Here is a 26,617-nt window from a genome sequence, read left to right as displayed (position 1 = left end):
TGTTGCTAAAAGCTGTGGAGTTGATGGGTGCTGTTTGTACAGCTCTAGAGGGTTGGCCAACCCGTTGTCCAAAATAGCTGGCCTTGACTGGCATGTTATTCATTGATTTACTGTGTGTGTGTGTGTGTGTGTGTGTGTGTGTGTGTGTGTGTGTGTGTGTGTGTGTGTGTGTGTGTGTACAAGCATGTAGGCACTCAATAAGCTCAGCCAACTTCATTGTCTGGAATAGCACCTAACACCTGCTGATGAACTGTGGTTTATTATTGTTAAAAATAACCCCTCTGTATATCAACGGAGTGACTCTAGTTTTATGATCTGACGATTGGTCTTTCAACGGAAAGTTGTCATCTCAAATGATTCATCCACACGATAGCATTCTTACATTTGTTAGTTAAATATAGAACTATATAACCTCATGAATCTGTTCCTGTCTGTAAAGTAATGATAACCTTCAGGTTGTCCATAAAATGCCCCGTATCTGGTATGACAAGGCCATCAGCTTGAAATAATACGTTGGAGTTTAATTAATGCCAGTACATATTTGGGAGATATGTGCCATTCCTTAGCACCTGTGCAAAGTGTTCACCTGCTATTTCTGTGTAAACACGTTTATAATACACTGATTTACGATTGGGATGGCAGGTCAGTGGTTGTAAAAATAAAATAAAGTTTAATTTACTGTTATCTGTTTGTCTTAAACTGGAAATCTATAAATAAAGTATTGGAAAGTAAACAGTGCCTTTTAGTGCCTGGTGCAAAGAATGCTTAAATGTGGCCCTCAAAGTGTCCGTTGCTGTCCCAGTGTAATGGTTAGTGTGTTATCCAGACATCAGGTTATCCTGCCCATAGAGAAGAGAGGAGAAGCCCTCCATGCCAAGAGGAAATGGCTGAGGATTAGTCTTGGAGCTGTTTAGAGCTGAGGGCCTCAGGGCAGCCAGTCCCAGTGGTGAAAGAACACCACATACAGACACTCAACTCAAACACATCAGATATTACTGTGCTGTGTATCTCTATGTGCCGCAGATGAAAACGTCACTAGGCCTGAGTGCATTTAGAATGGTCCATATTCCTTATCTAGTGCACTAGAGCCCTGGTTAAAAGTAGTGCACTATATCAGGAGAAGGGTGCCATTTTAGACACAGCTTTGTGTGGGTAAAAAAGATTCAAAGGTTTCAATCTTTATCTAGTATTTTTGCCATCCATCCATGCCCCAGTCATTTCACCACTATATTCCTTCTCCTCGTGCTTATTTGTGTGAAACAGAAACCATCAGTACTCTTGTCTCTCATGTCCAGGTAATCCAATCTAAACATGGCAGATGAAGAAAATGAGTAAGTATGGCATATTTATCTTTGTCGTCTCAGAAACTATAGCCTTCACTACAGAGTATTTAGTAATGAGATTTCTTTAAAAAAAAATGTCTTCCAACAAAATGTCTCATGTTTTTTTGTTTGTTTTCTTTTCAGGGAGGAAGGTACAGTAAGACTTTGAGAATTGATTATTACTTTTTGGCTAAACGAAATATGCTTCAAGCCCACTTTAAGCTGAGTGTACAAAACATTAGGAACACCTGCTCTTTCCATGTCATAAGCTGACCAGGTGATGTCTAGGTGATGTCACCTGTTAAGTCCTCTTCAATCAGTGAAGATGAAGGGGAGGAGACAGGTTAAAGAAGGATTTTTAAGCCTTGGGACAATTGAAACATATATTGTGTGTGTGACATTCAGAGGGTGAATGAGCAAGACAAAAGATTTAAGTGTCAGGCGCATCGGTTTGTGTGTGTCAAGAAATGCAATACTGCTGGGTTTTTCACGCTCAACAATTTCCCATGTGTATCAAACATGGTCCACCACTCAAATGACATCCAGCCAACTTAACACAACTGTGGGAAGCATTGGAGTTGACATGGGCCAGCATCCCTGTGGAATGCTTTCGACACCTTGTAGAGTCCATGCCCTAACGAATTGAGGCTGTTCTGAGAGCAAAAGGGGGTGCAACTCGATATTAGGATGGTGTTCCTAATGTTTTGTACACTCAATTGCACATCTATCGCTAAGATTGACTATATTAGCTATATTGCAAATATATTGCTGACTGTGTCTGCGCAGTGGCAGAAACCCCCACAGAGGAAGGTAAAAGCTTTGTATGGCTTCGTATGTTACTTAGACGTTGTTGGATTGAGTGCATGATAGATATACTGTAGCAAAAATAACTAACAAAAATGATTCATAAATTGTTTTTAACGCATGCTTCGTGTACCTGATCAAAATATACGTTAAACTAGATATTTCTAATGTGAAATTTCAAATGCTATGTCTACATTTGTCTCTCAAGATAAACATTTTGGAACGTGCGTATCATTTGTATACTGGTTTCCTACCCTTCTGTCTTTGTGGTATATGCTTACATGGATATTCAATGTGTATGAGACTTATACCCTTTTCATGTGTCCTACTCCATATTCCATCCAATAGCTAAACACATGTTACACCATGCACTCTCCATTCCATAAACAGAATGTGTTGTTCACTCTAGAATGGTTTTCAATGTTCTGACAATGGTTGCATGAAATGTTTGTATGTACTGTATGGAAATGATACTGATACTGAATCAGATTCAAACCATTTGATCCAATCTGATCATTATGTATGAACATTTGTTTCATACCAGTTTGATGGTGTAATAAACAGTTTGCCTTGATCTTATCGTATAAGTGGCCCTGACTACAGGTCTAGGGTCAGATCACCATACACCAATTCTGAACCATAATCATTATTATCCTTAAACAATATCTGACCCTAGGTCAGTGGTTAGTGCTTCTACCAACTCATTGCCTTGAACCACTAATTAATCTTCTGTTCACTCATCAGTCGAGGTTGAAGTCCCGGCAGAGGAAGGTAAAGCGTCCCATGTGCTGTGAACGGCATGTATACAGATACATAAATATAATAGTTTTATCAATATATGCATATTGTACAGCTAGAGATTCAGTTTTCTTCAGTGTTGAAATACTCTATATTCCTATGTCATACATACTAGTTTCACAGAATGCACTGTAACATTTAGCCTCTAGTCACTGGTACCTTAATTTCAGATGACATACAGTATTCCTATAGTTAATGCTGCATTAATGATTTTGGCTGTATTAATGATGAACAAAACAATGCGCTTTAAGCCTTATTCATATGTCTGATGTCCTTACAATAGATGCTGCTCCTGCAGAGGAAGGTAATGCTTTTCAATGCTTCATATGTACAGATTCTGCATGCTAATATACATGTAATGTACCCCACATACAAGTTATATACTGTACAACAAATAAAAGATGTGGTATGAGCACAGTGTTTTTGTAGTCAATGAAGTTGAAAGCAATTGTCCCGCAGATATTCTGTAATTTATAACGTACATAATATCTCTCCTCACGGAGCTGTAAAATAATATTTGCTTCATAATCAGATCAAAGGCTGTATTTCTCTCTGCCTTATTGACTCTGCCTTAGTATAACAGTGGCTGACACTAAAAAATCCTATGCTTTTAGCTATAACAGAACCTGCCCCAGAACCTGTAGAAGGTACATTTTTATCTTGGCTATTATTATTATTATTATTATTATTGGCTTAGTACCAAAACAAAGTAATCATCCTTATCAAAGTGATAGTTAAGCGATGTATCTACTGTAGGTCTAAATGTGTAAAATAGCTGAACTATCCCTTTTTAAGTTATTTGCTTCCCTCGTTGCAAATTCACTAATCAACGATATGACTTTACCACAGAACCTGCCCCTGCTGTTGTAGGTAAACCGTGTCATGGCTTGATATGCTTCTTGTTTTTGCACATGATTATTATTAGCGAATAATAACAATTGATCCACTTACTAATCCTTCGCTACCGTTACCGTAAAGCCCACACCAGACGTAGAACCAGGTAATGCTTTCTTGCTTTTAACATGAAATGTCATTGCTGCATATTAAGATGTACCCGAGCTACAGTATCAATATTAGACTTAAGTGTTCAGAGTAAAAGTATACCGGTGTTATTATTTTACCAACAGTAGTTTGGCGTTATGTCGTGGAACATGTTTGTTTTGGTTCTGTCTTCTTTGCTTCAAGCTTTCCTCGCATACTAACATTGTATCTTCACCATAGAGCCAGAACCAGAGCCAGAGCCAGACGTAGAAGGTAAAGACCTGTTTTTGCTTTACCATCCATGGTCTTTAGTTTCTAGTATAGATGTGCATTTGTGCTAATAGTACGCATTCCTTAATGCCAGTGAAGTAATCGAAGACACATGAGCAATCGGCATTGTATTAATGCAACATACAGTACATACTTATTTTCACAACACTGACTGAGTTATTTTTATTATTATATCAATTATAAAATGTATTATTTTTCTTTACCTCATATTTTTTTACAATCAACTGATCCACTCCTCATTATCTTATCCTTACAAAAGAGCCCACTGCAGTAGAAGGTAATTTTGATCTTTTACCTCGACATTACAACGTTTTCCCCTGCATGGTTTATACCTTCTATCTGCAGTAGTAACTTAATTTTTTAACTAGGCACGACAACAGCTTGCAGCTAATCTGGCCCACAGGTGCTGTCAATGTCGCAGCTAAATATTTTTGCACATTAATTTTCATAATTATATGCTTCCTGCTTTATTGATTCATTCATGTGTCCTTGCAATCAGTCCGATGATGCTTTTATAACAGAGCCGCCCCCGCAGTAGTAGAAAGTAAAGCTTTTCTTGGCTTCGAATTCACTTAGTTTGAGCTGCATTTGATATCCCAGATGCATGTATGTTATAAGCTTTATTATAAACTGGGTGGTTCGAGCCCTGAATGCTGATTGGCTGACAGCCATGGTATATCAGATGTATACCATGTGTATGACAAAACATGTTTTTTTTTATTACTGCTCTAATTAAGTTGGGAACCAGTTTATAATAGCAATAAGGCACCTCGGGCGTTTGTGGTATATTGCCAATATACCACACCCCCTTGGGCCTTATTGCTTATATAGCACACCTTTCACTGGTACCATTTGTGCCACTTTAGCATACCCAGCTAACAAACGTATCATACTGATTAACCCCCATTACTGACTAATGTGTACTGATTCAATATCAATAGACCTTTAACAGCATGCGCTTTACAACGTCATATTCTCCCACTTCACTGATCCACATTTCAGTCTTATCGACTACTAAACAAATCGTTCTCATGTCCCTCACATAGAAACGCCTGCAGAAGAAGGTACCTGTTATACGTTGTTTTTGTCTTGTACAGAATGCATGAAGTGTACTCCCATAACTATGGACTGCGACGGTCTGCTGTGAATGTTCATTTGTATTCCTTAGTATCTAATACGTTGTGTTTCATACCACTGACGCTGCCTGTCAGAACATTGAGCCATCACTATGTGATAATGCATTGGTTTTGGTTGCGTAATACACACTTTCATACAGTAGGTTTCAATAGATAAGGCCTATCACTGAAATATCCTGCAGTAATAATCCAATGTGTTACCATAGTGTACTGTACATGGATGAGTCTTGTGTTGAAAGCTCTGTGTGTAATCATCCCTTCTTTCTTTTTCTGTATGTGTTTCACCAACAGCCAGTGGAGAGACTCAAGGTGAGTGTTGTCTAGTTCTTTGTAACTTACAGTTCTAGATCCATTCTTGTTCTCTGTAGCCAGTTTAAGGTGTAGTTGTCAAGTTCTCTGTGTGTATTTTGTATAGAATTTCAGAAGATCACTCTTAGAGTCATGTGTCTCAGTCTAAAATAAGTTATGTATCATTTTATTATTTTTGCTATAAACAACAGACCATACTGAAGGCACAATTCACAACTGTTGAAACATTTCCAAAGCCATTTATGTTTTAAAAAACACTTCAAACCTTTGGATTTTTCTCAATTTGGTTAAGAGATATTTAAAAAGATTTTGATTTTTACTAATCAGATTGAGAAAAACATCTATATTGAATTTGATCACTTCTTATTTCTACTTTGAAATAAATAAAATAGCCTTTTCTGTTGTGACTTACAGATTCCAAAGCCAAACCAAAGTAAGTGTTTGATTCTACTTTCTTGTGGTTTGCCGTGTCACTGAATCAAAGTAATTAAACGGAGAGTATTTGATGGAATCATCTCTGATGTTTTTCAGAAGTTTTATGCCAAATGTTGCCCCTCCAAAGCTACCAGAGGGAGATGGTAAAGTCGATTTTGATGTGAGTGATGCAATCCTACCAGCTAGATTACCTGAATATAGCAATAAGAGTGCCCAACACACTATTCACTCTGTGTGCGTGTGCGTGTGCGTGTGTGTGTGTGCGTGTGCGTGTGCGTGTGTGTGTGTGTGTGTGTGTGCGTGCGTGTGCGTGTTTGTTTTACAGGACCTGCATAGGAAGCGTCAAGAGAAGGACATGGCTGAGCTGACCTCTCTGATTGAGTCTCACTTTGTCCAGAGGAAGAAAGATGAAGATGAGCTCATCAGTCTCGTTAACAGGATCGTAAGTCCTTTACTGTAGCACTGCTGGAGCTCAAACACACACTGCTGGAACACTACATGGGCATGTTTAAAAAAATATATATATTATTTTTTATTTCACCTTTATTTAACCAGGTAGGCAAGTTGAGAACAAGTTCTCATTTACAATTGCGACCTGGCCAAGATAAAGCAAAGCAGTTCGACACATACAACGACACAGAGTTACACATGGAGTAAAACAAACATACAGTCAATAATACAGTAGAAACAAGTCTATATACGATGTGAGCAAATGAGGTGAGATAAGGGAGGTAAAGGCAAAAATGACCATGGTGGAAAATACAATATAGCAAGTAAAACACTGGAATGGTAGATTTGCAGTGGAAGAATGTGCAAAGTAGAGATAAAAATAATCGGGTGCAAAGGAGCAAAATAAATAAATAAAATAAATACAGTAGGGAAAGAGGTAGTTGTTTGGGCTAAATTATAGGTGGGCAATGTACAGGTGTAGTAATCTGTGAGCTGCTCTGACAGCTGGTGCTTAAAGCTAGTGAGGGAGATAAGTGTTTCCAGTTTCAGAGATTTTTGTAGTTCGTTCCAGTCATTGGCAGTAGAGAACTGGAAGGAGAGGCGGCCAAAGAAATAATTGGTTTTGGGGGTGACCAGAGAGATATATCTGCTGGAGCGCATGCTACAGGTGGGTGATGCTATGGTGACCAGCGAGCTTAGATAAGGGGGGACTGACTTTACCTTGCAGGGTCTTGTAGATGACATGGAGCCAGTGGGTTTGGCGACGAGTATGAAGCGAGGGCCAGCCAACGAGAGCGTACAGGTCACAATGGTGGGTAGTATATGGGGCTTTGGTGACAAAACGGATGGCACTGTGATAGACTGCATCCAATTGGTTGAGTAGGGTATTGGAGGCTATTTTGTAAATGACATCGCCGAAGTCGAGGATTGGTAGGATGATCAGTTTTACAAGGGTATGTTTGGCAGCATGAGTGAAGGATGCTTTGTTGTGAAATAGGAAGCCAATTCTAGTTTTAACTTTGGATTGGAGATGTTTGATGTGGGTCTGGAAGGAGAGTTTACAGTCTAACCAGACACCTAGGTATTTGTAGTTGTCCACGTATTCTAAGTCAGAGCCGTCCAGAGTAGTGATGTTGGACAGGCGGGCAGGTGCAGGCAGCGATCGGTTGAAGAGCATGCATTTAGTTTGACTTGTATTGGAGGCCACGGAAGGAGAGTTGTATGGCATTGAAGCTTGCCTGGAGGTTAGTTAACACAGGGTCCAAAGAAGGGCCAGAAGTATACAGAATGGTGTCGTCTGCGTAGAGGTGGATCAGAGAATTACCAGCAGCAAGAGCGACATCATTGATGTATACAGAGAAGAGAGTCGGTGTTGGTGAACATTCTGGTTGGCTCCCATAGCTTAAGCCCGGGCTCAGTGTGCCAACATAGTCTTGAGGTACACAGATGAATCAGGTTGGATACCTTATCTGTCACGGACTGTAACTGTGTGTGTGTGTGTGTGTGTGTGTGTGTGTGTGTGTGTGTGTGTGTGTGTGTGTGTGTGTGTGTGTGTGTGTGTGTGTGTGTGTGTGTGTGTGTGTGTGTGTGTGTGTGTGTGTGTGCGTGCGTGCGTGCGTGCGTGCGTGTGTGTGTGCGTGTGTGTGTGTGTGTGTGTGCGTGTGTGTGCAGGAGAAGCGTCGTACCGAGAGGGCAGAGCAGCAGAGGATTCGTGCTGAGCAAGAGAAAGAGAGGCAGGCCCGTCTAGCCGTGAGTCTCTCGTTGTGTAATGTTTCCATTGTGATGTCAAGGCCAACTGCGGCCCAAGTTGTTTTCTCCTCTTCTTTAACCTTCTGTTGCTCACTCCCCGACGCAGGAAGAGAAAGAGAGGAGGGAGCAAGATGAACAGCGTAGGAAGCACGATGATGACGCTAAGAAGAAGAAGGCCCTCACTACCATGACTCACACCTACGGTGGCATCCAACAGAAGGTTAGCGCTAGCTCCACACGCACTCGCTCTCTCTCATGATTACAACATTTGCATCAGAGTTGCTGCCCCCTCGTGGTTATCATGACACTTGCGTGCCCTCTCACTGTGCTGCGGTGATGTCCATCCACAGCAAGAGGGCAAGAAGGGAGCCAAGAAGCAGACTGAGAGAGAAAAGAAGAAGAAGATTCTGGCTGACAGAAGGAAGGCTCTGATCATCGACCATCTCAACGAGGACAAACTCAAGTATGATATATCTAATTACCCCGAAATACTCACAGGTCTTTGACTGAGTCCCAAATGGCACCCGGGTTCTGGTCAAAAGATATGCACTTTTAAGTGATAGGGTATCATTTCAGACACACACTGAAAGCTCTATTTCATTGTTGAAAGTATCTATTGTACATGTTTATACATTGAAGAAAACATGAAATGCAGATGAATACACATTGTTGCTTAGAAAGTCTGCTGTGAAGGAGAGACCAAAACTAGAACCTCATATGCTGGCTGAACGCTGGCGTCCCATTGGTTGTCGTCCTGCAGGGAGAAGGCCAATGAGCTGTGGCAGTGGATGATGGAGCTGGAGGCGGAGAAGTTCGACCTCAGCGAGAAACTGAAGAAGCAGAAATATGACGTAAGTGTTCTCACTCCGGTCCAAGCTATGGTGATAATACCAGTGGCTGTACTGTGCATGGTGATCCACAGGGTAAAAACAAGATCACTGGTCGTGCCTATGACATGACAGTATAATACGGTGATGACTACAAGACTGTGATGTTTTACTTCAAATGGGTCTGGGTCTTTTTCATGTGTCCTGACCTCCATATCATCTCCTCTGTCATCCAATGACTGCATACCACAAAGGGGCTGGTGAGGGGAGGACGGCTCATAATAAATGACGGGAGTGAATTGAGGAAAAATGTACTTACTTCAACTGTGATCGGGTTGTCTCCCCTATCTCAAAACGAATGCACTGACTGTTTACGTCTCTCTGGATAAGAGGGTCTGCTAAGTGACTAAAATGTTCATGTAAAATGAATGTGGAAACCATGTGTTTGATACCATTCCATTGATTCCGTTCCAGCTATTCCTATGTGCCCGTCCTCCCCAATTAAGGGGCCACCAGCCGCCTGCGCTCTCTACCAAAGCATTACATGTGTCCCTTTACATGCTGTGAATGCAGTCTATTTCACAGAGAGTAACTTACACTCTTGAAATACAAAGCCGTTTAGACATATACATGCATATCATGCCACATCCCCTATTCTGAAACTGGTGGTGTTAATCCTACTGCCCAAGAGGACACTACGAGGGGCGCAGCTGTCTAAAACTCTGACTTGCTTCCAGATGAATGTTCTCCAGACCCGAATCAATGAGCAGCAGAAGTTGTGAGTAATGGGCTGTGGGGGCGTCAACCTCACTGTTGTGTAGTCCGCTGTCAGTCGTTGTTGTCAGAGTGAGCGTTTTTTATTTTACACTCGGGGCTCAGGGAAGCTCAACCGGGCGACCGGGTCAGGTCAGGTGGTGGACCACAGGTGAATGCTTTCAACCAAAGGTGAACCACACACTCCACACACTCAGACAGGTGGCGGTGCAGCCAGGCCGTGGCTCCAAACTGCAGGATCCCAGGTTTCCCTACAGATTTCAGTCAGTGTGTTGTCTCAGTGCTTAGGCAGCCTCCACTGTGTGTCCCTTCACAGATCAATCAGCTTCTGGCCCGTGTCCAGGACCACCAGAGGTAAGTACCCAGAGCCACACTGGTCAGTTTCTTCTCTATTTAAAAGAGCCTGGGGGGCCTAAACCAACCAACAAATGATAATGAATGCTACTCATTAAAAGAAAACATTAAATCAAGTTTTGGAATTACTATCAAGACATTTGCAGTTGGGAACATTCAATGAGGTGTGTCTAAAGTGGCTTCCTCTCTACGTCTCCTCCCATTAATCGGTATTGATCTGAAGACACAGGGTATGTGAGAGCAACCTTTCCTGCGTTTTTTCCATCAGTGCAGATGAAGGAACGGAGACAAGGAGAAGGAGCTAATTTAGACTATTGAGATACACCCATTGACTGTTCACTGTCTTAACCCCAAGGCCTTTTAAAGTCACATGATCCTGCTTGAAGAGAACTAGCTCGGAGCATATGATCCAACCCTGGGAGAAAACATTAGGATCGTAGTGCTGCATCCTAATTTGACCAGTCTTTAGAGTGGCTCCTTCCATTCCATCCATCCCTCTCCATTCATCTAGAATAGACCCAAATAGTCTGGGAAGATCGTGATCCTAATCAACAGCCTACTATTGGCCCAAGAACATTGTGTCATCATCAAAACTGGCAGTAGATTATAGTCTTTGTAGGCTAAGGAACTTAGTTAAGTCATATGCATTGCAGTTCATACATTACATACTGTAATGCCTCCAAAAAATGACCTCTGGAAAAAAGGTTTGACTCCTGTCCACTATTTTCTGATGGTAAGTTGAATTTTACATACAGGTATTGGCTGGCTATAGCTTTATAACTCATCTGTCAGGCTTGAGGAATGATAGATTGATAGCCTATAATAAATTATACATTTAAATCGTGCATTACAGGTGATATTCTAACTTCCAATTCAGTCAAATGTTCACGTAGTCATGCATTGATGTCAATGGGAAACTAAGAGAAAATGAGAGTTAGGATTTGGCCCTAAGAGAACATCACGGTAAGACCGCTGAAGATAGGACACGATCGCCATGTCATTCATTCATCCTCGTCCTTCACTAACCCTCGGTCCTGTGTGTGAAAGTTCTGTCTTCCCTTTCATCCTGTGATGCATGCCAACTCTCACAGAACTGTCTCTGTTTCCATTCCCAACCCCTCCTCCATCCCACGCTCCCCCTCTTTCATACATCAATCTCTAACTATCTCTAACTCATTCTTTCAAAACTACTCTTCCTCTCTGGTGCTGAAAATATTTCGGATAGATTTGTTGAAGATGATCCTGGTAGAACCTTTGAATATACATGTACTCGATATTTACAATATTTTGTTGGTCCTATGTATTCACTCACATTAGTATAATAATCGCTTGAGGAGCTTATCTCTTTCAGCTCTTAGTATACCTACGTGTATTGTTCCCAAGTATACCAACATAATAGCGCCACCTAGTGGTCAGATAGAAAGAGTGACAGAGGTGTTTGACTGGTCTGTCTGCGCGGTGTGGTTTCACAGTGCCAAAGGCAGAGGCAAGGCCAAGGCGGTCAGGAGGTAATGAGACCTGGCAGGATGAAGTCTTCTGGACTGAGACGCCAGACGATGACGGAGGATTGTTTTGTTGTTCTTCTTGTTATCAGTGTACATGCAAATTACTATGGAAATGTACTGTTATCACCGGTCACTGTTTGCATGAAGCCAGAAACAATAAAGATATGTTTGCTTTTGATTCCGTGTCTGGTTTGATTTTAATGAAAAATCTGAAAAGTTTTAATGAAAAGTCTTGAGGCTGAAAAAATGTACAAGACATACCCATTTGAAAATGCACGGACGACTAAAAGCGTCTGCCAATTGGCATATATTATTATTACATAATGTACAATACTGTGGCTCCAGTAGTGCTAAAGCTTTCGTCTCATTTCCCTGAGGTCGTGAATTCAAATCTAGCTTGCTTCTCTCCCTCCAGTTCTGGCTCATAACTCATAACGTAAAGCGTTTTGAGCATCTGGAAAAAGCGTTATATAAATCCAATCAATTATTATTATTAGACAAAGCAACAAGTTATTGAAATAAATGTATTTATTAACCACACGTAAATACTACTGTACAACATAACACATAATATTGCCTGCACAGTGCAATCCCTTACAGAAAAACCACATGATTTCGCATGTAGAAAATCACGATGTCACATAAGAAATTTCACTTGACATTGTGTTTTTGGAACAGTACACATGTGAAAACAAAAATGAGTTATGATACACATAGCGCTTTTAACGTAGTGAATTCAGATTAGATATTTGACACACATGATTACATTGTATATGTTTATTTATTTATACAGTAATGAATATATAAGTAATGAATATACCGTGGGGCAAAAAAAGTATTTAGTCAGCCACCAATTGTGCAAGTTCTCCCACTTAAAAAGTTGAAGCTCGCATCCGCTACAAGACCATGGTGCTTGCCTACGGAGCTGTGAGGGGAACGGCACCTCAGTACCTCCAGGCTCTGATCAGGCCCTACACCCAAACAAGGGCACTGCGTTCATCCACCTCTGGCCTGCTCGCCTCCCTACCACTGAGGAAGTACAGTTCCCGCTCAGACCAGTCAAAACTGTTCGCTGCTCTGCCCCCCCAATGGTGGAACAAACTCCCTCACGACGCCAGGACAGCGGAGTCAATCACCACCTTCCGGAGACACCTGAAACCCCACCTCTTTAAGGAATACCTAGGATAGGATAAAGTAATCCTTCTCACCCCCCTTAAAAGATTTAGATGCACTATTGTAAAGTGGCTGTTCCACTGGATGTCATAAGGTGAATGCACCAATTTGTAAGTCGCTCTGGATAAGAGCGTCTGCTAAATGACTTAAATGTAAATGTAAATGTAAAAAGATGAGAGGCCTGTGATTTTCATCATAGGTACCACTTCAACTATGACAGACAAAATGAGAAAAATAAATCCAGAAAATCACATTGTAGGATTTTTAATTAATTTATTTGCAAATTGTGGTGGAAAATATCTTTGCCATCACGTGCACTTATGTTAGCATTTGTTAAGACTGGATAACCAACAGCGCACAAGCTTAGTGTTTATGAACAGAACACAGCAGACCACATTAACTGGGACGACATTCCTTCTCATGGGAGACCAAAAAGAGCTAGCCTGCAATATTCTGACAGGCTGCAGTTACAGTATGCTGCCAATCAGCAAGTGATGTTGTCAACAGAAGATTCAGTGAAGACACAATAGGTTACTAGCATGTAATGCTAGTTGGCAGCAAGTTGCCTGTAGGTTACTGACAATGTTTTGCCAGTTAAGTTATTGTGAATCGTACAATAACTTACTGACAAATGGTTTTCAGTTAAGAAATGACAAATTCACAGCAACAAGCTGCCATCAAGTTACTGGAAAATGCACACTAACCTCTTCACAGTGCAGCTCATTACCGACACATCCTCTTACAAAGTTTGCCATGTCAAAGGAGGTGCTCAACTTACATTGGCAAAACAATCAAATGTTTAAACTTCTACTGATGGCTGCCACAAATACACATATATTTGACCAATATGCAAATGAGCCCCACATTGAATTGTACCTTATATTCAAAATATTGGGTGGAGAAATGTCCCATTATACCTACAAGGTACCGAACTGTACCATGTGAGGTCATATGTGTACCCTAACCGTACCCTTATTCTTCGAGAGTGTGTTAACATTCCTGCCTTGAAGGCCAGCATCTCGGAGTCGCCTCTTCACTGCTGACTTTGAGACTGGTGTTTTGCGGGTACTATTTAATGAAGCTGCCAGTTGAGGACTTGTGAGGCATCTGTTCCTCAAACTAGACACTCTGATGTACTTGTCCTCTCGCTCAGTTGTGTACCGGGCCTCCCAGTTAGAGCCAGTTTGCGCTGTTCTGTGAAGGGAGTAGAACACAGCGTTGTACGAGATCTTCAGTTTCTTAGCAATTTCTCGCATGGAATAGCCTTAATTTCTCAGAACAAGAATAGACTGACGAGTTTCAGAAAAAAGGTATTTGTTTCTGGCCATTTTGAGCTTGTAATCGAACCCACAAATGCGATTCTTCAGATACACAACTATTCTAAAAGCCAGTTTTATTGCTTCTTTAATCAGGACAACAGTTTTTAGCTGTGCTAATGTAATTGCAAAAGGGTTTTCTAATGATGAGCCTTTTAAAATTATGAACTTGGATTAGCGAACACACTGTGCCATTGGAACACAGGAGTGATGGTTGCTGATAATAGGCCTCTGTACACCTATTTAGATATTCCATAAAAGAAAATCAATAGTCCTTTACAACATTAACAATGTCTACACTGTATTTCGGATCAATTTGATGTTATTTTAAAATGGACAAAAAAAGTGCTTTTCTTTCAAAAACAAGGACATTTCCAAGTGACCCCAAACTTTTGAACGGAAGTGTATATATAAAAATAACAGAATACTGTCATTTTATAGAAATAACACCCAAGTTGCTCAATATACTTTAGGCAAAGTGCAAGATTTTTTTGGTGCCAATATACACTGAGTAGACAAAACATTAAGAACACCTGCTCTTTCCATGACAGAGACTGACCAGGTGAAAGCTATGATCCCTTATTGAAGTCACTTGTTATATCCACTTCAATCAGTGTAGATAAAGGGGAGGAGAGAGGCTAAAGAAGGATTTTTAAGCTTTAAGACAATTGAAACATGGATTGTGTTATGTGTGCCATTCAGAGGGTGACTGTGAAAGAGGAAAAATGTAAGTGCTTTTGAACAGTGTGATTGTAGGTGCCAGGCGGACAGGTTTGTGTCAAGAACTGCAACCCTGCTGGGTTTTTCCACACTCAACCGTTTCCTGCCTGTATCAAGAATGGTCCACCACCAAAAGGACACCCAGCCAACTTGACGCAACTGTGGGAAGCATTGGCGTCAACATGGGCCAGCATCACTGTGGAACGCTTGACACCTTGTGGAGTTCATGCCCTGATGAATTGAGGCTGTCCTGAGGGCAAAAAGGCAAACTGCAACTCAATATCAGGAAGGTGTTCCTAATGTTTGGTATACTCATTGTATGTATAATCAATCTCCCTTAGGTCCACAGACCTGGTGGTGCAGCACAAACTTCAGGTAATTATCAACCAAGAATTTGTGAGTTCAAATCCCAAGTGAGGTTGATTCCCAAGTAATCAGCATACTGTCCTGTAATGTTAGCGCCTTCACTTAGCTGTAAAAATACAGTAACTTCAACAACAACCAAAAAACACAATAGCGTTCTCGGGGACGTCTCCGGAACAAACCGGAACTGTTTAATTTGAATGTCAATTAATGCCTTTATTTTTTATATTCTCAATGACACTTTCACACGCAAACATGTTGCATCCTCATGTCACGTTTATTTAACACGTTTTCAACTGTTGTCACGTGTAGCTTCATGTTATCACGTTGCTTCCTATGTTGTCACGTTATCACATTAAACTTCACAGAAAAATCACACGAGATCACGTGACATTCATGTGCTTTTCTCCCCGTAAGGGATGCACCACATATTGCCTGCACATTGTAAACATAAAATGACATAGAAAGCGCTACCAGTGCTTTTGACATTATAACTTAAATCCACTTAATAAATAAAGATATTTAAGGTTACGGTATATTTTGGAGTGTTATACATTCTCATAAACAATGTGGGATGGCAGTATCAAATGTACGTGAACTGGAGAACATTTACACAAATTATATATTCTCCAGTTGAAGGCTAGGGTGTGAAACTGAGGTTAGAGTTTCAGCTTTGATTTAGGCTACAGAAAGAACCATTCATCAATCTATCCCTGTGGTGTTTACACTCAGACAGCTGAAGATAGGACAGGTTTGGCCTTCAAAACAGTGAAAGAGGCGTCACTGCAGTACCTGGTTCGAATCCAGGATGCATCACATCCGGCCGTGATTGGGAGTCCCACAGGGCGGCACACAATTGGCCCAGCGTCGTCCGGGTCTGGCCGGGGTAGGCCTCCATTGTAAATAAGAATTTGTTCTTAACTGACTTGCCTAGTTAAATCAAGGTTCAATTTAAAAAACAATAATAATAATAAACATTCTTGGTTATAACTACACAGTACAGATATGCCTTAATGAGGTATCAGTTTCTTATACAGCTCAGCGATGATATGTATTTAGCCTTAACATAGCTGTGAGCCAGTACCATGTTTCAATCAACACACTTACGTGAACCACAACAGTGCATTTTCACATTGGCAAATCACAAGTCTTCCGGACATGATAAGTAGACACACACCTTCTGTCTTCCAGACATGATTAGTAGATTACAGATTGACTTCAGTGGAATTCTCCTCCTTACCACAGATGAGTCTCTCTGATCTCAGCAATGACCTGACTGGCCTTCTGCAGAGCCTGTGGACACACAATGAGATACACTTGACTATGAAGCTTGTTGTGAATAATATAATATTGAAGTGTTACCTTTAGTTGTTGCTTTTTTGATCTACTTCCTGTACCAATGTTTGGGTGCATGTCAAACCTCACTGTTCATGGTCAAAGTACCAACCTCTAGCATGTCTGCAGCCTCCTTGCGTCTCTGGGCCATGTCCTCAGACTCAGTGAGCAGGTCGTTGAGAAGACTAGACTTATAGAGCTGACCCACCAGCTCACTCTGCAGACTGTCCTTCACATGGTTCACCAGGAAGTGCATCACTGCCTTAGGCACGCTACAGGACAGAGGAAGGGAGAAAGAGAGGAGGGAGAAATCTGAGCTGCTGGCCTAATGGGAGCAAATACCTCTAGACTTCAACACTGCGCAGAAATACAACGGGTGGCAAGCAACCTAGCGGTTAAGAGCATTGAGCCAGTAACCGAAAGGTCACTGGTTCGAATCCCCGAAGCTGGCAAGGTGAGAGAAAAAATCTGCCGCTCTGCCTTTGAGCAAGCCAGTTAACCCCAAACAACAACTGCTCCCCGGACACTGTGGATGTCAATTAAGGCATCCACAATCCCTCTCTGGGGTTGGGTTAAATGCAGAAGACACATTTCGGTTCAATGCATTCAGTTGTGCAACTGACTAGGTATCCTCTTTCCCAAAAAGAGAGGGACAGTGTCAGAAAACACATGCACCTGTCTTGGATGTTTTTCCGGACGATGAGAAAGTAAGACTTGATGAGTCTCTCGATGACCTCACAGTCACGCTGCTCCCGAGAAGACAACTTCCTGGCAACAGGAACGGGCTGCGGGAGAAGCATCAGCCAATCACTGAAGGGCAACACACAGCATTTTGAAATCGAATAACTTTATTATTATTCGCTCACCACGTCCAGCAGGTTGACGGCAAGGCCCTTATGGGGGCTGGCGGGGCCAGAGCCGGGGGCCCCTTCATCCCCTTTCTTCAGCATGCCTCTCCAGTTCCCTGTCCCCTCCTGGTCCCCCTGGGGCCCTGCTCCGGGAGGCTGAGGTTACACACAACACAAACAATCAGATGTAAAGCCGTTTTTACAGCATCTTGTGCCACAAGTTGCAGAACCACAACGCAAACCAATCTATTTAAGTCAGAGCCAAGCTCAAACGCACAGAGAGGGAGAAGGCAGAGAGGACATTGTTAAGAGAGGGCATGAGTGCTGGCGAGCAGACTGAGCACACAGAGCAGAGCAGAGCACAGCAGGAAGTACGGAGCATGCCCACACCCATGCCCCACCTTGGCACCCTCCGCGTCCACAGAGGCAGGGGGCTCGGTAGGAATGGGAGGCTGGCCGACTGGACCATTAACTACTGACTAAGAGGAAGAGAGGAGAGGAGGAATGGAGAAGGGACTTGTGAAGTCAGGAGAGGTAACGAGGAAAAGACCAGGGACAATTGGTATTACATTGCGATTAAAGAGAGCTGGAGAGATTGAGCATGGGAGCCATTTTGTTTAGAGTATTATAGAAGTGATTCAAAGTACGGTGGATAATTAGTTACCTTATCCCTGGGGACGGCAGCGGGCAGCTCTCTCATTCGGTTTCTCCTCGACTCCTACAGGACACAGACAGCAAGGAGGAAAGTTACATCACTTTTACAACACACAATGTCCTCTTTTGCTCAGTTGATTCCCGGTACCACCCATATGTAAAATGTATGCACGCATGACTAAGTCTCTTTGGCTTAAAGCGTCTACTAAAATTACATACACTACCCGTCAAAAGTTTTAGAACACCTACTCCTTCAAGGTTTTTTCTTTAGTTGTACTATTATTTTTGTACTATTTATTTGTACATTGTAGAATAAAAGTGAAGACATCAAAACTATGAAATAGCACATATGGAATAGGTGGGAACCACACATGCAGAGATCATCTGTTCACCCACACCGCGTCTCTCAAAGACCTGGCTGTTGGAACCAAAAACCTCAAATTTGGACTCCTGACCAAAGGACAGAGTTTAACACTTTGTTGGTTACTACATGATTCCATATGTGTTACTTCATAGTTTTGATGTCTCCACTTTTATTCTACAATGTAGAAAACAGTAAAAAATAAAGAAAAACCCTTGAATGAGTAGGTGTGTCCAAACTTTTGACCGGTAGTGTACATTATCATATTATTATTATTATACAGAATTCATGTCAAGAGAAACGGTAATGAGCTGTCACCTCTATGTTGTTGTTCATGACCCCACAGGCATCAGCAAAGTCTGGGTGTTTGGTGTTGATGTAGGCCAGCTCTATGGCCACCAGATTATGCACCTGGAGTAAGAGAGTTGTATGTGATGCGATATAATAACCTGATGCAATTGGCATACAAATAACCCACGTGCACATTCAACCGTTTTAACCTAAATTTACCATCTCATTGGTGATAGGCAGCCTTTTCCTGAGCAGAGAGGTGACCACTTCTACTATGGCATCATGGAGCTTTGGAAATCTCAACAACTCCTATGGAAAACACAGGTATCAGGTGTGCGTGTGTGTTTAACTATACTTGTGGGCACTAGAAGTCCCCACAAGAATAGTAAACAAACAAAAAGATGACCAACTGGGGACATTTTGTTGATCCCCACAAGGTTAAATGCTATTTATATGGGGTTTAGGGTTAAGGTGAGAATTAAGTTTAGGGTTAGTTGTAGGGTTAGGACCTAGGGTTAGGAGCTAGGCTAGGTTTAGGGTTATGGTTCGGTTAAGGGTTAGGTTTATGAGAAAATAGTATTTTGAACGGGACTGAATTGTGTGTTCCCACAAGGTTAGTTATACAACACTGTGCGTGTGTTGTGCGTGTCTGTCTGTGTGTGTGTGTGCGCGCACAGTGTCTACCTGTGTGCTGTAGTTGCTGCAGTGTTGGATGATCCTCTGCATCTCCTCATGGACCAGCTCTACACAGCGCAGGCTGGGCTCCTCCAGTCTCTTCACCTGCTTCTTCACCAGCAGCTCGAACGACACCTCGGGCACAAACAGAGACGGGCGAGGGCCCTGGAGAGGGAATGAGAGAGGGAGAGAGAAATTAGAGTAGAGACACGCATGTACCGTGTGTTGTTTCCGACAAAGTAGCATTGATAGGAAGACACCGATTACTATTTATTCATTCCCCAGTTTGAAGGTATATGCCCACTCTTTGGCCAATACTGTTGTTAGAAGGAGAGAAGAAGAAGGTCTCAGAACTTCTACTCACAGTGGCGTTCCTGATGGCGGTCAGGATGTCTATGGTGTTGAGTCCTCCTAGGGGATCCACTGACTCTAATGTTCGCCCAAAAGTCTCGTGAAATATGTAACAGATTCTGGCACCGCCGCATCTGCAAAACAAGAGGAAAGATCAAGTTGACATGGTGTGACAAACATGATGTGCTACCATGAAGCAAAGTAATAGTGCCAACACTCAAACTCGTCTCAAGCATTTCATAATACAGGTACTACTACATGAAGTGTAGGGGAGGCAGGTAGCCTAGGGGTTAGAGTGTTGGACTAGTAACCGAAAGGTTGCACGATCGAATCCCCGAGCTGACAAGGTAAAAATCTGTCGTTCTGTTAACCCACTGTTCCTAGGCGGTCATTGAAAATAAGAATTTGTTCTTAACTGACTTGCATAGTTAAAAGGTAAAGAAAAAGTGCATCTGGGTTTTCACAGGCATTTTTCCCAGACATCAGCACCACCTTGTGGAATAGAGACGGTACTACTACTCACAGCTCGGCCGTCTCAATGTACTTGGCAGTGCCCTCGATAGTGTGGCAGTACTCTGCAGCGAATTTGGTTATGAGCTGCAGAAGGGTGGCATTCTGGTCCTCAACGGGCTGGCCGTAGCTGCTCAACAGAGACTGGTACTGGGCCGCCAGCACGTTGATACGCGTTTTCAGCTCCGGTAGACAGTCTCTGATGTGGTGCATCAGTAACCTAGCAGGGACAGGAGAAATAGAATCACAGAACATTGATTTGAATGGCACTTGAATGGCAATTCCAATCTAATAGTTCTAATTCTATGGGCACAGTATCTGAGACCTTGAAGTTTCAATGGATACAGTAGGTTACTGTAATGAGAATATTGAAGTTGAATAAAGTTCATGTTTAGTTAAGTGTGACATTTACCTTTCTGTAATACACATGATTTCCAGTGTTCTGTTTGTGACACTCGGGTTGATGGTCACTAGACTCGATGCTGAATGTTATGGATTAAACGCATATCTGTTGATAGTGATTGACGCTAGACTGGAGGTACAAGGACCGAGGACACAGTGATTATTATTGTATTGTCTGTGAACACTGTGTGATTCTGTAGCAGCTGACAAAGTCACTGGCCTTTTGTTTTGATTTCCTCCAAGTCTCTTGACTGGTGTTTACAGAACAGTTGCCAGCTGATTAGGTTATACAGTGCATTCGGAAAGTATTCATACCCCTTGACTTTTTCCACATTTTGTTACATTACATACAGCCTTATTCTAAAATGGATTACATAGTTTTTTTTCTCATTATCAATCTACACACAATACCCCATAATGACAAAGCGTTTATTTTATTTTGAGAAGAAAAAAAAAGAAAAGGAAAATATTTCCATATTGTTAAGTATTCAGACCCTTTGCTATGAGACTCGAAATTGAACTCAAGTGCATCCTGTTTCCATTGATCATCCTTGAGATGTTTCTACAACTTGATTGCAGTCCACCTGTGGTAAATTCAATTGATTGGACATGATTTGGAAAGGCACACACCTGTCTATTAAGGTCCCACAGTTGACAGTGCATGTCAGAGCAAAAACCAAGCCATATTTTTGGAATTGTCCATAGAGCTCAGAGACAGCATTGTGTTGAGGCACAGATCTGGGGAAGGGTACCAAAAAATGTCTGCAGCATTGAAGGTCCCTAAGAACACAGTGGCCTCAATCATTCTTAAATGGAAGAAGTTTGGAACCACCAAGACTCTTCCTAGAGCTGGCCGCCCCCCGGTCAAACTGGGCAATCGGGGGAGGTGTGCCTTGGTCAGGGAGGTGAACAAGAACCCCATGATCACTCTGACAGAGCTCCAGAGTTCCTCTGTGGAAATGGGAGAACCTTTCAGAAAGACAACCATCTCTGCAGCACTCCACCAATCAGGCCTTTATGGTAGTGGCCAGACGGAAGCCACTCCTCAGTAAAAGGCACATGACAGCATGCTTGGAGTTTGCCAAAAGGCACCTAATGAACTCTCAAGACCATGAGAAACAGGATTCTCTGGTCTGATGAAACCAAGATTGAACTCTTTGGCCTGAATGCAAAGCGTCAAGTCTGGAGGAAACCTGGCACCATTCCTACGGTGAAGCAAGGTGGTGGCAGCATCATGCTGTGGGGATGTTTTTCAGCGGCAGGGACTGGGAGACTAGTCAGGATCGAGGGAAAGATTAATGGAGCAAAGTACAGAGAGGTCTTTGATGAAAACCTGCTCCAGAGCACTCAGGACCTCAGACTGGGGCGAAGGTTCATATTTCAACAGGACAACGACCCTAAGCACACAGCCAAGAAAATGCAGGAGTGGCGTCGGGATAAGTCTGAATGTCCTTCACTGGCCCAGCCAGAGCCCACACTTGAACATCTCTGGAGAGACCTGAAAATAGCTGTGCAGCGACACTCCCCATTCAACCTGACAGAGCTTGAGAGGATCAGCATAGAAGAAATGGGAGAAACTTCCCAAATGCATGTGTACCAAGCTTGTAGCATCATAGCCAAGAAGAACTGAGGCTGTAATAGCTGCCAAAGTACTGAGTAAAGGGTCTGAATACCTACTGTATGTAAATGTGATTTTTTTTAAATAAATTAGCAAAAAGAAATTGTCATGTGGTATTGTGTGTAGATCAATTTTAGAATAAGGCTGTCGCGTAACAAAATGTGGAAAAAGTCTAAGTTTCTGAATATTTTCATAATGCACTGTAAGGACCTTCTTAGTGTTGACCAGTTAGACATTTTCTCTGCTTCTGTGCTGGATGAGTCTTCCTGCCGCAACTTGTAATAAATCGGATAGATTCTTTGATTGCCTTGATCTGTGACTCCTCTTCTCTTTTGTTCACCTTGAAATTTGCTATGACAGAATTCCATTCTAGTAGTGGTAATTCCATGGGCACCATATCTGAGATCTCAAAGTTCCATTAGATAAAGTAGGCTGCACTTTGTGATTTATTGGCTGATCAGAGTTAAGAACATTTCCTGGCAAGTGTTGTTAGAAGTCACTACTGTAGTTGCTACTACCATTCCTGATGTGCTTATGTAATACTCATACTAAACTGCAGTATGGAGGGAACAATAACATTCTCACCTGTTCAGGGTCCTGGACAGATACTTGGTTCCATTTCGATTAGCGAGAGAGGGATACTTCTTCTGCAGGAAAGCATGTTCATCTCGGATGGCATCGCTCACCGACTTCTTATTGTTGATGTCCAACTGACTCCTGCGTGAACCAGACAGAGACGTGTCGGCTTCACGGTAGCACAAGACCGATTTCAGCTAATGTTCATTTTTAGGTAAGGTAGAGTAGAGTCTACTATTGGGAGTGAGTGTAACGTGCTACAGTAGAGTATAACGCCAGACCTGTTGACCACTCCGATGAGGCCCAGTTTGACAGGGATGACCCGGCCCAGCAGGGCGTCCATAGCATCAGTACCAGCGTCCATCAAGTCCAGCTTAGTCACCACCGCCAGTGTCCTCCTGCCTGTACACAACAACAGAAATGAGTCCAACACAACATACTGTACACACCATACACTTTTACCAGTCGCAGAGACAGATAAGTGGCTGCCCAAACACTGTGGATGAAAATGAGCATTATAGCCCTTTTACATTGATGTCAAAACTGAAAGCGGGTCAAAACCCTGACATCCAAACTGTTACCATCACCTAGATATGCGGGGAAAAAGTCAAACCCAGTACTGACCGTCGGGATCGACCTCACGGGCCACTTTGAGGGCCTCTGAGGTGGCCATGTCTGTGTTGGCAGCGGTCACAGCCAGGATGATGGAGTTGGGGTTGGAGATGTGCTTCAGGATCAGCTCTCTGATCTGCACCTCTATGTCTTGGGGCTGGTCGCCCACTGGGACCTGTAGGGTTGGGGGGGGGGGCACAAACACAGAGGAGTGACAGACGACGGAGTCTTTTAGTGTATCAAGCTCCAGCCAAGGTTTCAGTTGCCCTGCATGTCTGCTAGGCTTCTAGGTTCTCCAATGCAGAGCAGACACTTAGTACAGTTCATCTCCATCTCCAGTCACTGTTACCTTGGTGATGCCGGGTAGATCCACCAGAGTGAGGTTCACCACATTAGGAGAGAAAATCTTCAAGTGAATAGGCTCATCGCTGATCCCCTATAGGAAATACAATGACTAGCTTTGTTGAAATTGTTAGGGACGTAATGATGTGAAGGAGATCAATTTATGAGGTGCTAAATCATTACACTGCGATTGTCTTACCTTGTTAATACCGGAAATTCTTTCCGTTTCATTTTCGATTTCCTGCCTGATTTCACTGAAGTCTGGGTAGATCTGAAAAGACCAGCTTTGTTCATGACGCTTTTCTTCAATCAACAACACAGAAAACAGAATGTCATGAGTAGCAACACGTATCAATGTTTGAGATAAGTCATACCTTGTTTTTGGTGTGTAAGAACTTGCCCCATTCATCTCCTTCCACGCCTGTGGAATACAATAACACACGGTTTAGATACACATTTTCACCTAACCAAAATAAGGTAATGGAATACGGGAGAGCTATCAATAATATAATGTGTCCTACATGCCATTTAGCTGACACTTTTAGCCAAAGCAGCTTACAGTCATGCGTGCATACATTTGACATATGGGCAGCCCCAGTGGGAATCGAACCCACAACTCTTTGCTTTGCAAGTACAATGCTCTTCCAACTGAACCACACAGGATCACAATCATAGATTAGAATACTATATTAATAGCATCTCTATGATCACAATCATCTAAGGAATAACCCTAGATAGACTACATGTTCAGGTGTGGACGGTCTGTTCTACAGGTCTCTAATAACGGTCAAGGGAGGCAGGTATACATTGTTATGCGTTTGTCCACGTTATGGGGTCTGCAGTCAGAGTAAGAGGAAGTTTCAGCTCCTATTTTCAACAATGTGGTTACTGCAAAAAAACAGCTCCCCCTGGGTTTAACATGATACAGTAGCAAGCGTGTGATCTTCTGAGTTTCACGACTTGCTGAAGTATGAAATGGTACAATTGGTCTGAACCACATGGGTGGCAGGTCAAAAACAATGACACAAAGTGGGCTGAAAATACAGAATGGGGAATCACGCACACGCACACACACACACACGTACACACACACACGCACACGCACACGCACACGCACACACACGTACACACACACACACACACACACACACACACACACACACACACACACACACACACACACACACACACACACACACACACGGTTAGTGGTCAGTCAGTGTGCTCACATATGGTGGTGTTCCATCCCAGGTAGGACTACGTACCATTCTCATCTTTCATTTTTCTGCCATCTCCAGGATCCACATGGACTAGCTGTAGGATGAGTGGCCGGCGGGTCACTACACCTGTCCCACGGGGCAGCATGTCCTTGCCAACCAGGCTCTCCAACACAGAGCTCTTCCCACTGCTCTGGAGACAGGCATCACATTATGTCACATCATGGAGTTGGGTTAACAGCTGTCACATAAGGACAGATCTGAGAACAGCAGTGTTACAAAATAATATGGCACATAAGGTGGTGATGACCTGACTTTAGGAGAACTGATAATGAAGATGATCTAAAAAAAAATGTCCTACAGTAATTGACAGGTGTTCCTCATAATGGCTGCTGCCAAAAAGCAGGCTTTGCCTGGGTCAAATTGAACATTCCAGCTGTCTGTTAACACATGCACACCAATAATAGCCACCCAACTGACTCGTGCACAAGCAGAATAGAAAGAGGTGTATTTTTAACTGCACCACGCTCCAGTTCAATGGCTCATTTTCTGCAATTCTGATGTTTTGCCCGAACATAATGAAAACCTCGAACACAAAATAGCTGGATAGATAGCAACGCATGTAGCTAGCTATGTAGCTATCTTTCAGGGTCATGTGAAGAGCCAAGCAGCATAGCCCTATTTTGACAACTAAGGGGAAGGATTTCACCTGGGTTCCAACGACTGCTATCTGCGGCAGCTGTATTATGTCTGCGCCCACCGTATTGAAGACATCTTGAAGCTTGTTTATAACGGGGATTAGAGACTCCATGTTCAAGCTAAATTGACACCTTTCTAGAGAGATAAAATAATGGAACAGCTATCCACCAGCTCTGTTAAAAGTCATTCAATGTCCCACAGACAGCATTGAAATAAGCCATTCCCACCAGTCTGCGACTGCGTTGTGTATTGTAGGGACTTGTAGTCTTCCAGATGCCAAACGCTGCTAGAATTTTATAAATATGACTCCATTTCCCAGAATAGGGCTGCTGCTCAAAAACGTTTGTTTTTCTATGGACGTGTAAGATTAAGATTACTTTACTGGTCAATTGCACACAAGCTCCAACCCGAAATTTGACTTGAGCTTTTAACCCAACCCCTCCAAAACACACACTGGGCACCCAGGGAGTTCTTGCGGGGGCTTACGTGCCTTGCTCAAGGGCACAACGGCAGGCAATAGTATATATGATTTGATACCATCAACACCCCAGTCGCCAGCTCACTTCAAGACAGATTTTTCCTGTCAGAACCGGACTCAAACTGGCAACCCGCTGGTTGCTGGCTCACCTCTCAAATCGCTAGGCTAAAAATAGTAGCTACATTATAGTGGCAGGCGAAAATATAGTGTTTTGTAAACCTATTCTGAGATTTACACAAATTGATCAAATGTCAGAGCATGAATAGAATAGACACACATTTTGAAGATACTACAGTAATCTCAACCCCTGAATTTAGAGAATAGAATGTGATAGAACATGA

The 26,617-nt window shown here is 42.5% G+C and overlaps 2 protein-coding genes across 6 annotated transcripts; one reads left to right on the top strand and one right to left on the bottom strand.

The window, feature by feature from the left end:
• The first annotated feature begins 2,858 nt into the window (after positions 1-2,858).
• Positions 2,859-11,913, top strand: LOC118392325 (troponin T, cardiac muscle-like). Its single transcript, XM_052460139.1, has 17 exons — positions 2,859-2,897; positions 3,208-3,228; positions 3,539-3,571; positions 3,774-3,794; positions 4,146-4,178; positions 4,456-4,473; positions 5,243-5,260; positions 5,624-5,641; positions 6,056-6,074; positions 6,173-6,236; positions 6,402-6,518; positions 8,198-8,275; positions 8,382-8,495; positions 8,626-8,738; positions 9,036-9,126; positions 9,840-9,880; positions 11,703-11,913. The coding sequence occupies exons 10-17, from the start codon at positions 6,180-6,182 to the stop codon at positions 11,740-11,742; spliced, it is 651 nt and encodes a 216-aa protein (XP_052316099.1). The 5' UTR covers positions 2,859-2,897; positions 3,208-3,228; positions 3,539-3,571; positions 3,774-3,794; positions 4,146-4,178; positions 4,456-4,473; positions 5,243-5,260; positions 5,624-5,641; positions 6,056-6,074; positions 6,173-6,179; the 3' UTR covers positions 11,743-11,913.
• Positions 11,914-13,217: 1,304 nt separating this feature from the next.
• Positions 13,218-26,034, bottom strand: LOC118392321 (dynamin-1-like protein). 5 transcript variants are annotated; one of them, XR_008062857.1, is made up of 20 exons: positions 25,809-26,034; positions 25,148-25,292; positions 24,257-24,303; positions 24,082-24,153; positions 23,890-23,976; positions 23,553-23,715; positions 23,210-23,330; positions 22,938-23,069; positions 20,346-20,552; positions 19,836-19,956; positions 19,481-19,636; positions 19,016-19,105; positions 18,824-18,916; positions 18,155-18,208; positions 17,892-17,969; positions 17,509-17,646; positions 17,318-17,427; positions 16,755-16,914; positions 16,100-16,600; positions 13,218-14,102 (listed from the first exon to the last, which is right to left on the bottom strand). XR_008062857.1 is itself a non-coding variant. In XM_035784201.2 (19 exons), exons 1-19 carry the CDS (start codon positions 25,908-25,910, stop codon positions 16,544-16,546), a joined length of 2,133 nt encoding a protein of 710 aa, XP_035640094.1. In that variant the 5' UTR covers positions 25,911-26,034; the 3' UTR covers positions 15,562-16,543. The 5 variants fall into 5 exon arrangements, 2 of the variants coding, with proteins under 2 accessions (XP_035640094.1, XP_035640095.1); XR_008062858.1 differs by lacking the exon at positions 13,218-14,102 and having other exon boundaries at positions 15,562-16,237; positions 16,485-16,600; XR_008062859.1 differs by lacking the exon at positions 13,218-14,102 and having other exon boundaries at positions 15,562-16,199; positions 16,485-16,600.
• Positions 26,035-26,617: the final 583 nt, after the last annotated feature.

This window comes from Oncorhynchus keta, chromosome 13 (assembly GCF_023373465.1).
Source record: "Oncorhynchus keta strain PuntledgeMale-10-30-2019 chromosome 13, Oket_V2, whole genome shotgun sequence".
Lineage (NCBI taxonomy): Eukaryota > Metazoa > Chordata > Actinopteri > Salmoniformes > Salmonidae > Oncorhynchus > Oncorhynchus keta.
This window is presented reverse-complemented; position numbering and strand designations above follow the sequence as displayed.

Bases quoted from the DNA above. Each gene is read 5' to 3' on its own strand.
- LOC118392321 (XM_035784201.2), bottom strand. From the start codon at position 25,910: ATGGAGTCTCTAATCCCCGTTATAAACAAGCTTCAAGATGTCTTCAAT. The intron at 24,304-25,147 runs GTACGTAGTCCT...TGTATTCCACAG, and splicing joins AAAAATGAAAGATGAGAATG to GCGTGGAAGGAGATGAATGG. The intron at 23,716-23,889 runs GTAACAGTGACT...CCAACCCTACAG, and splicing joins ATCTACCCGGCATCACCAAG to GTCCCAGTGGGCGACCAGCC.
- LOC118392325 (XM_052460139.1), top strand. From the start codon at position 6,180: ATGCCAAATGTTGCCCCTCCAAAGCTACCAGAGGGAGATGGTAAAGTC. The intron at 6,519-8,197 runs GTAAGTCCTTTA...GTGTGTGTGCAG, and splicing joins TCAGTCTCGTTAACAGGATC to GAGAAGCGTCGTACCGAGAG. The intron at 9,127-9,839 runs GTAAGTGTTCTC...ACTTGCTTCCAG, and splicing joins TGAAGAAGCAGAAATATGAC to ATGAATGTTCTCCAGACCCG.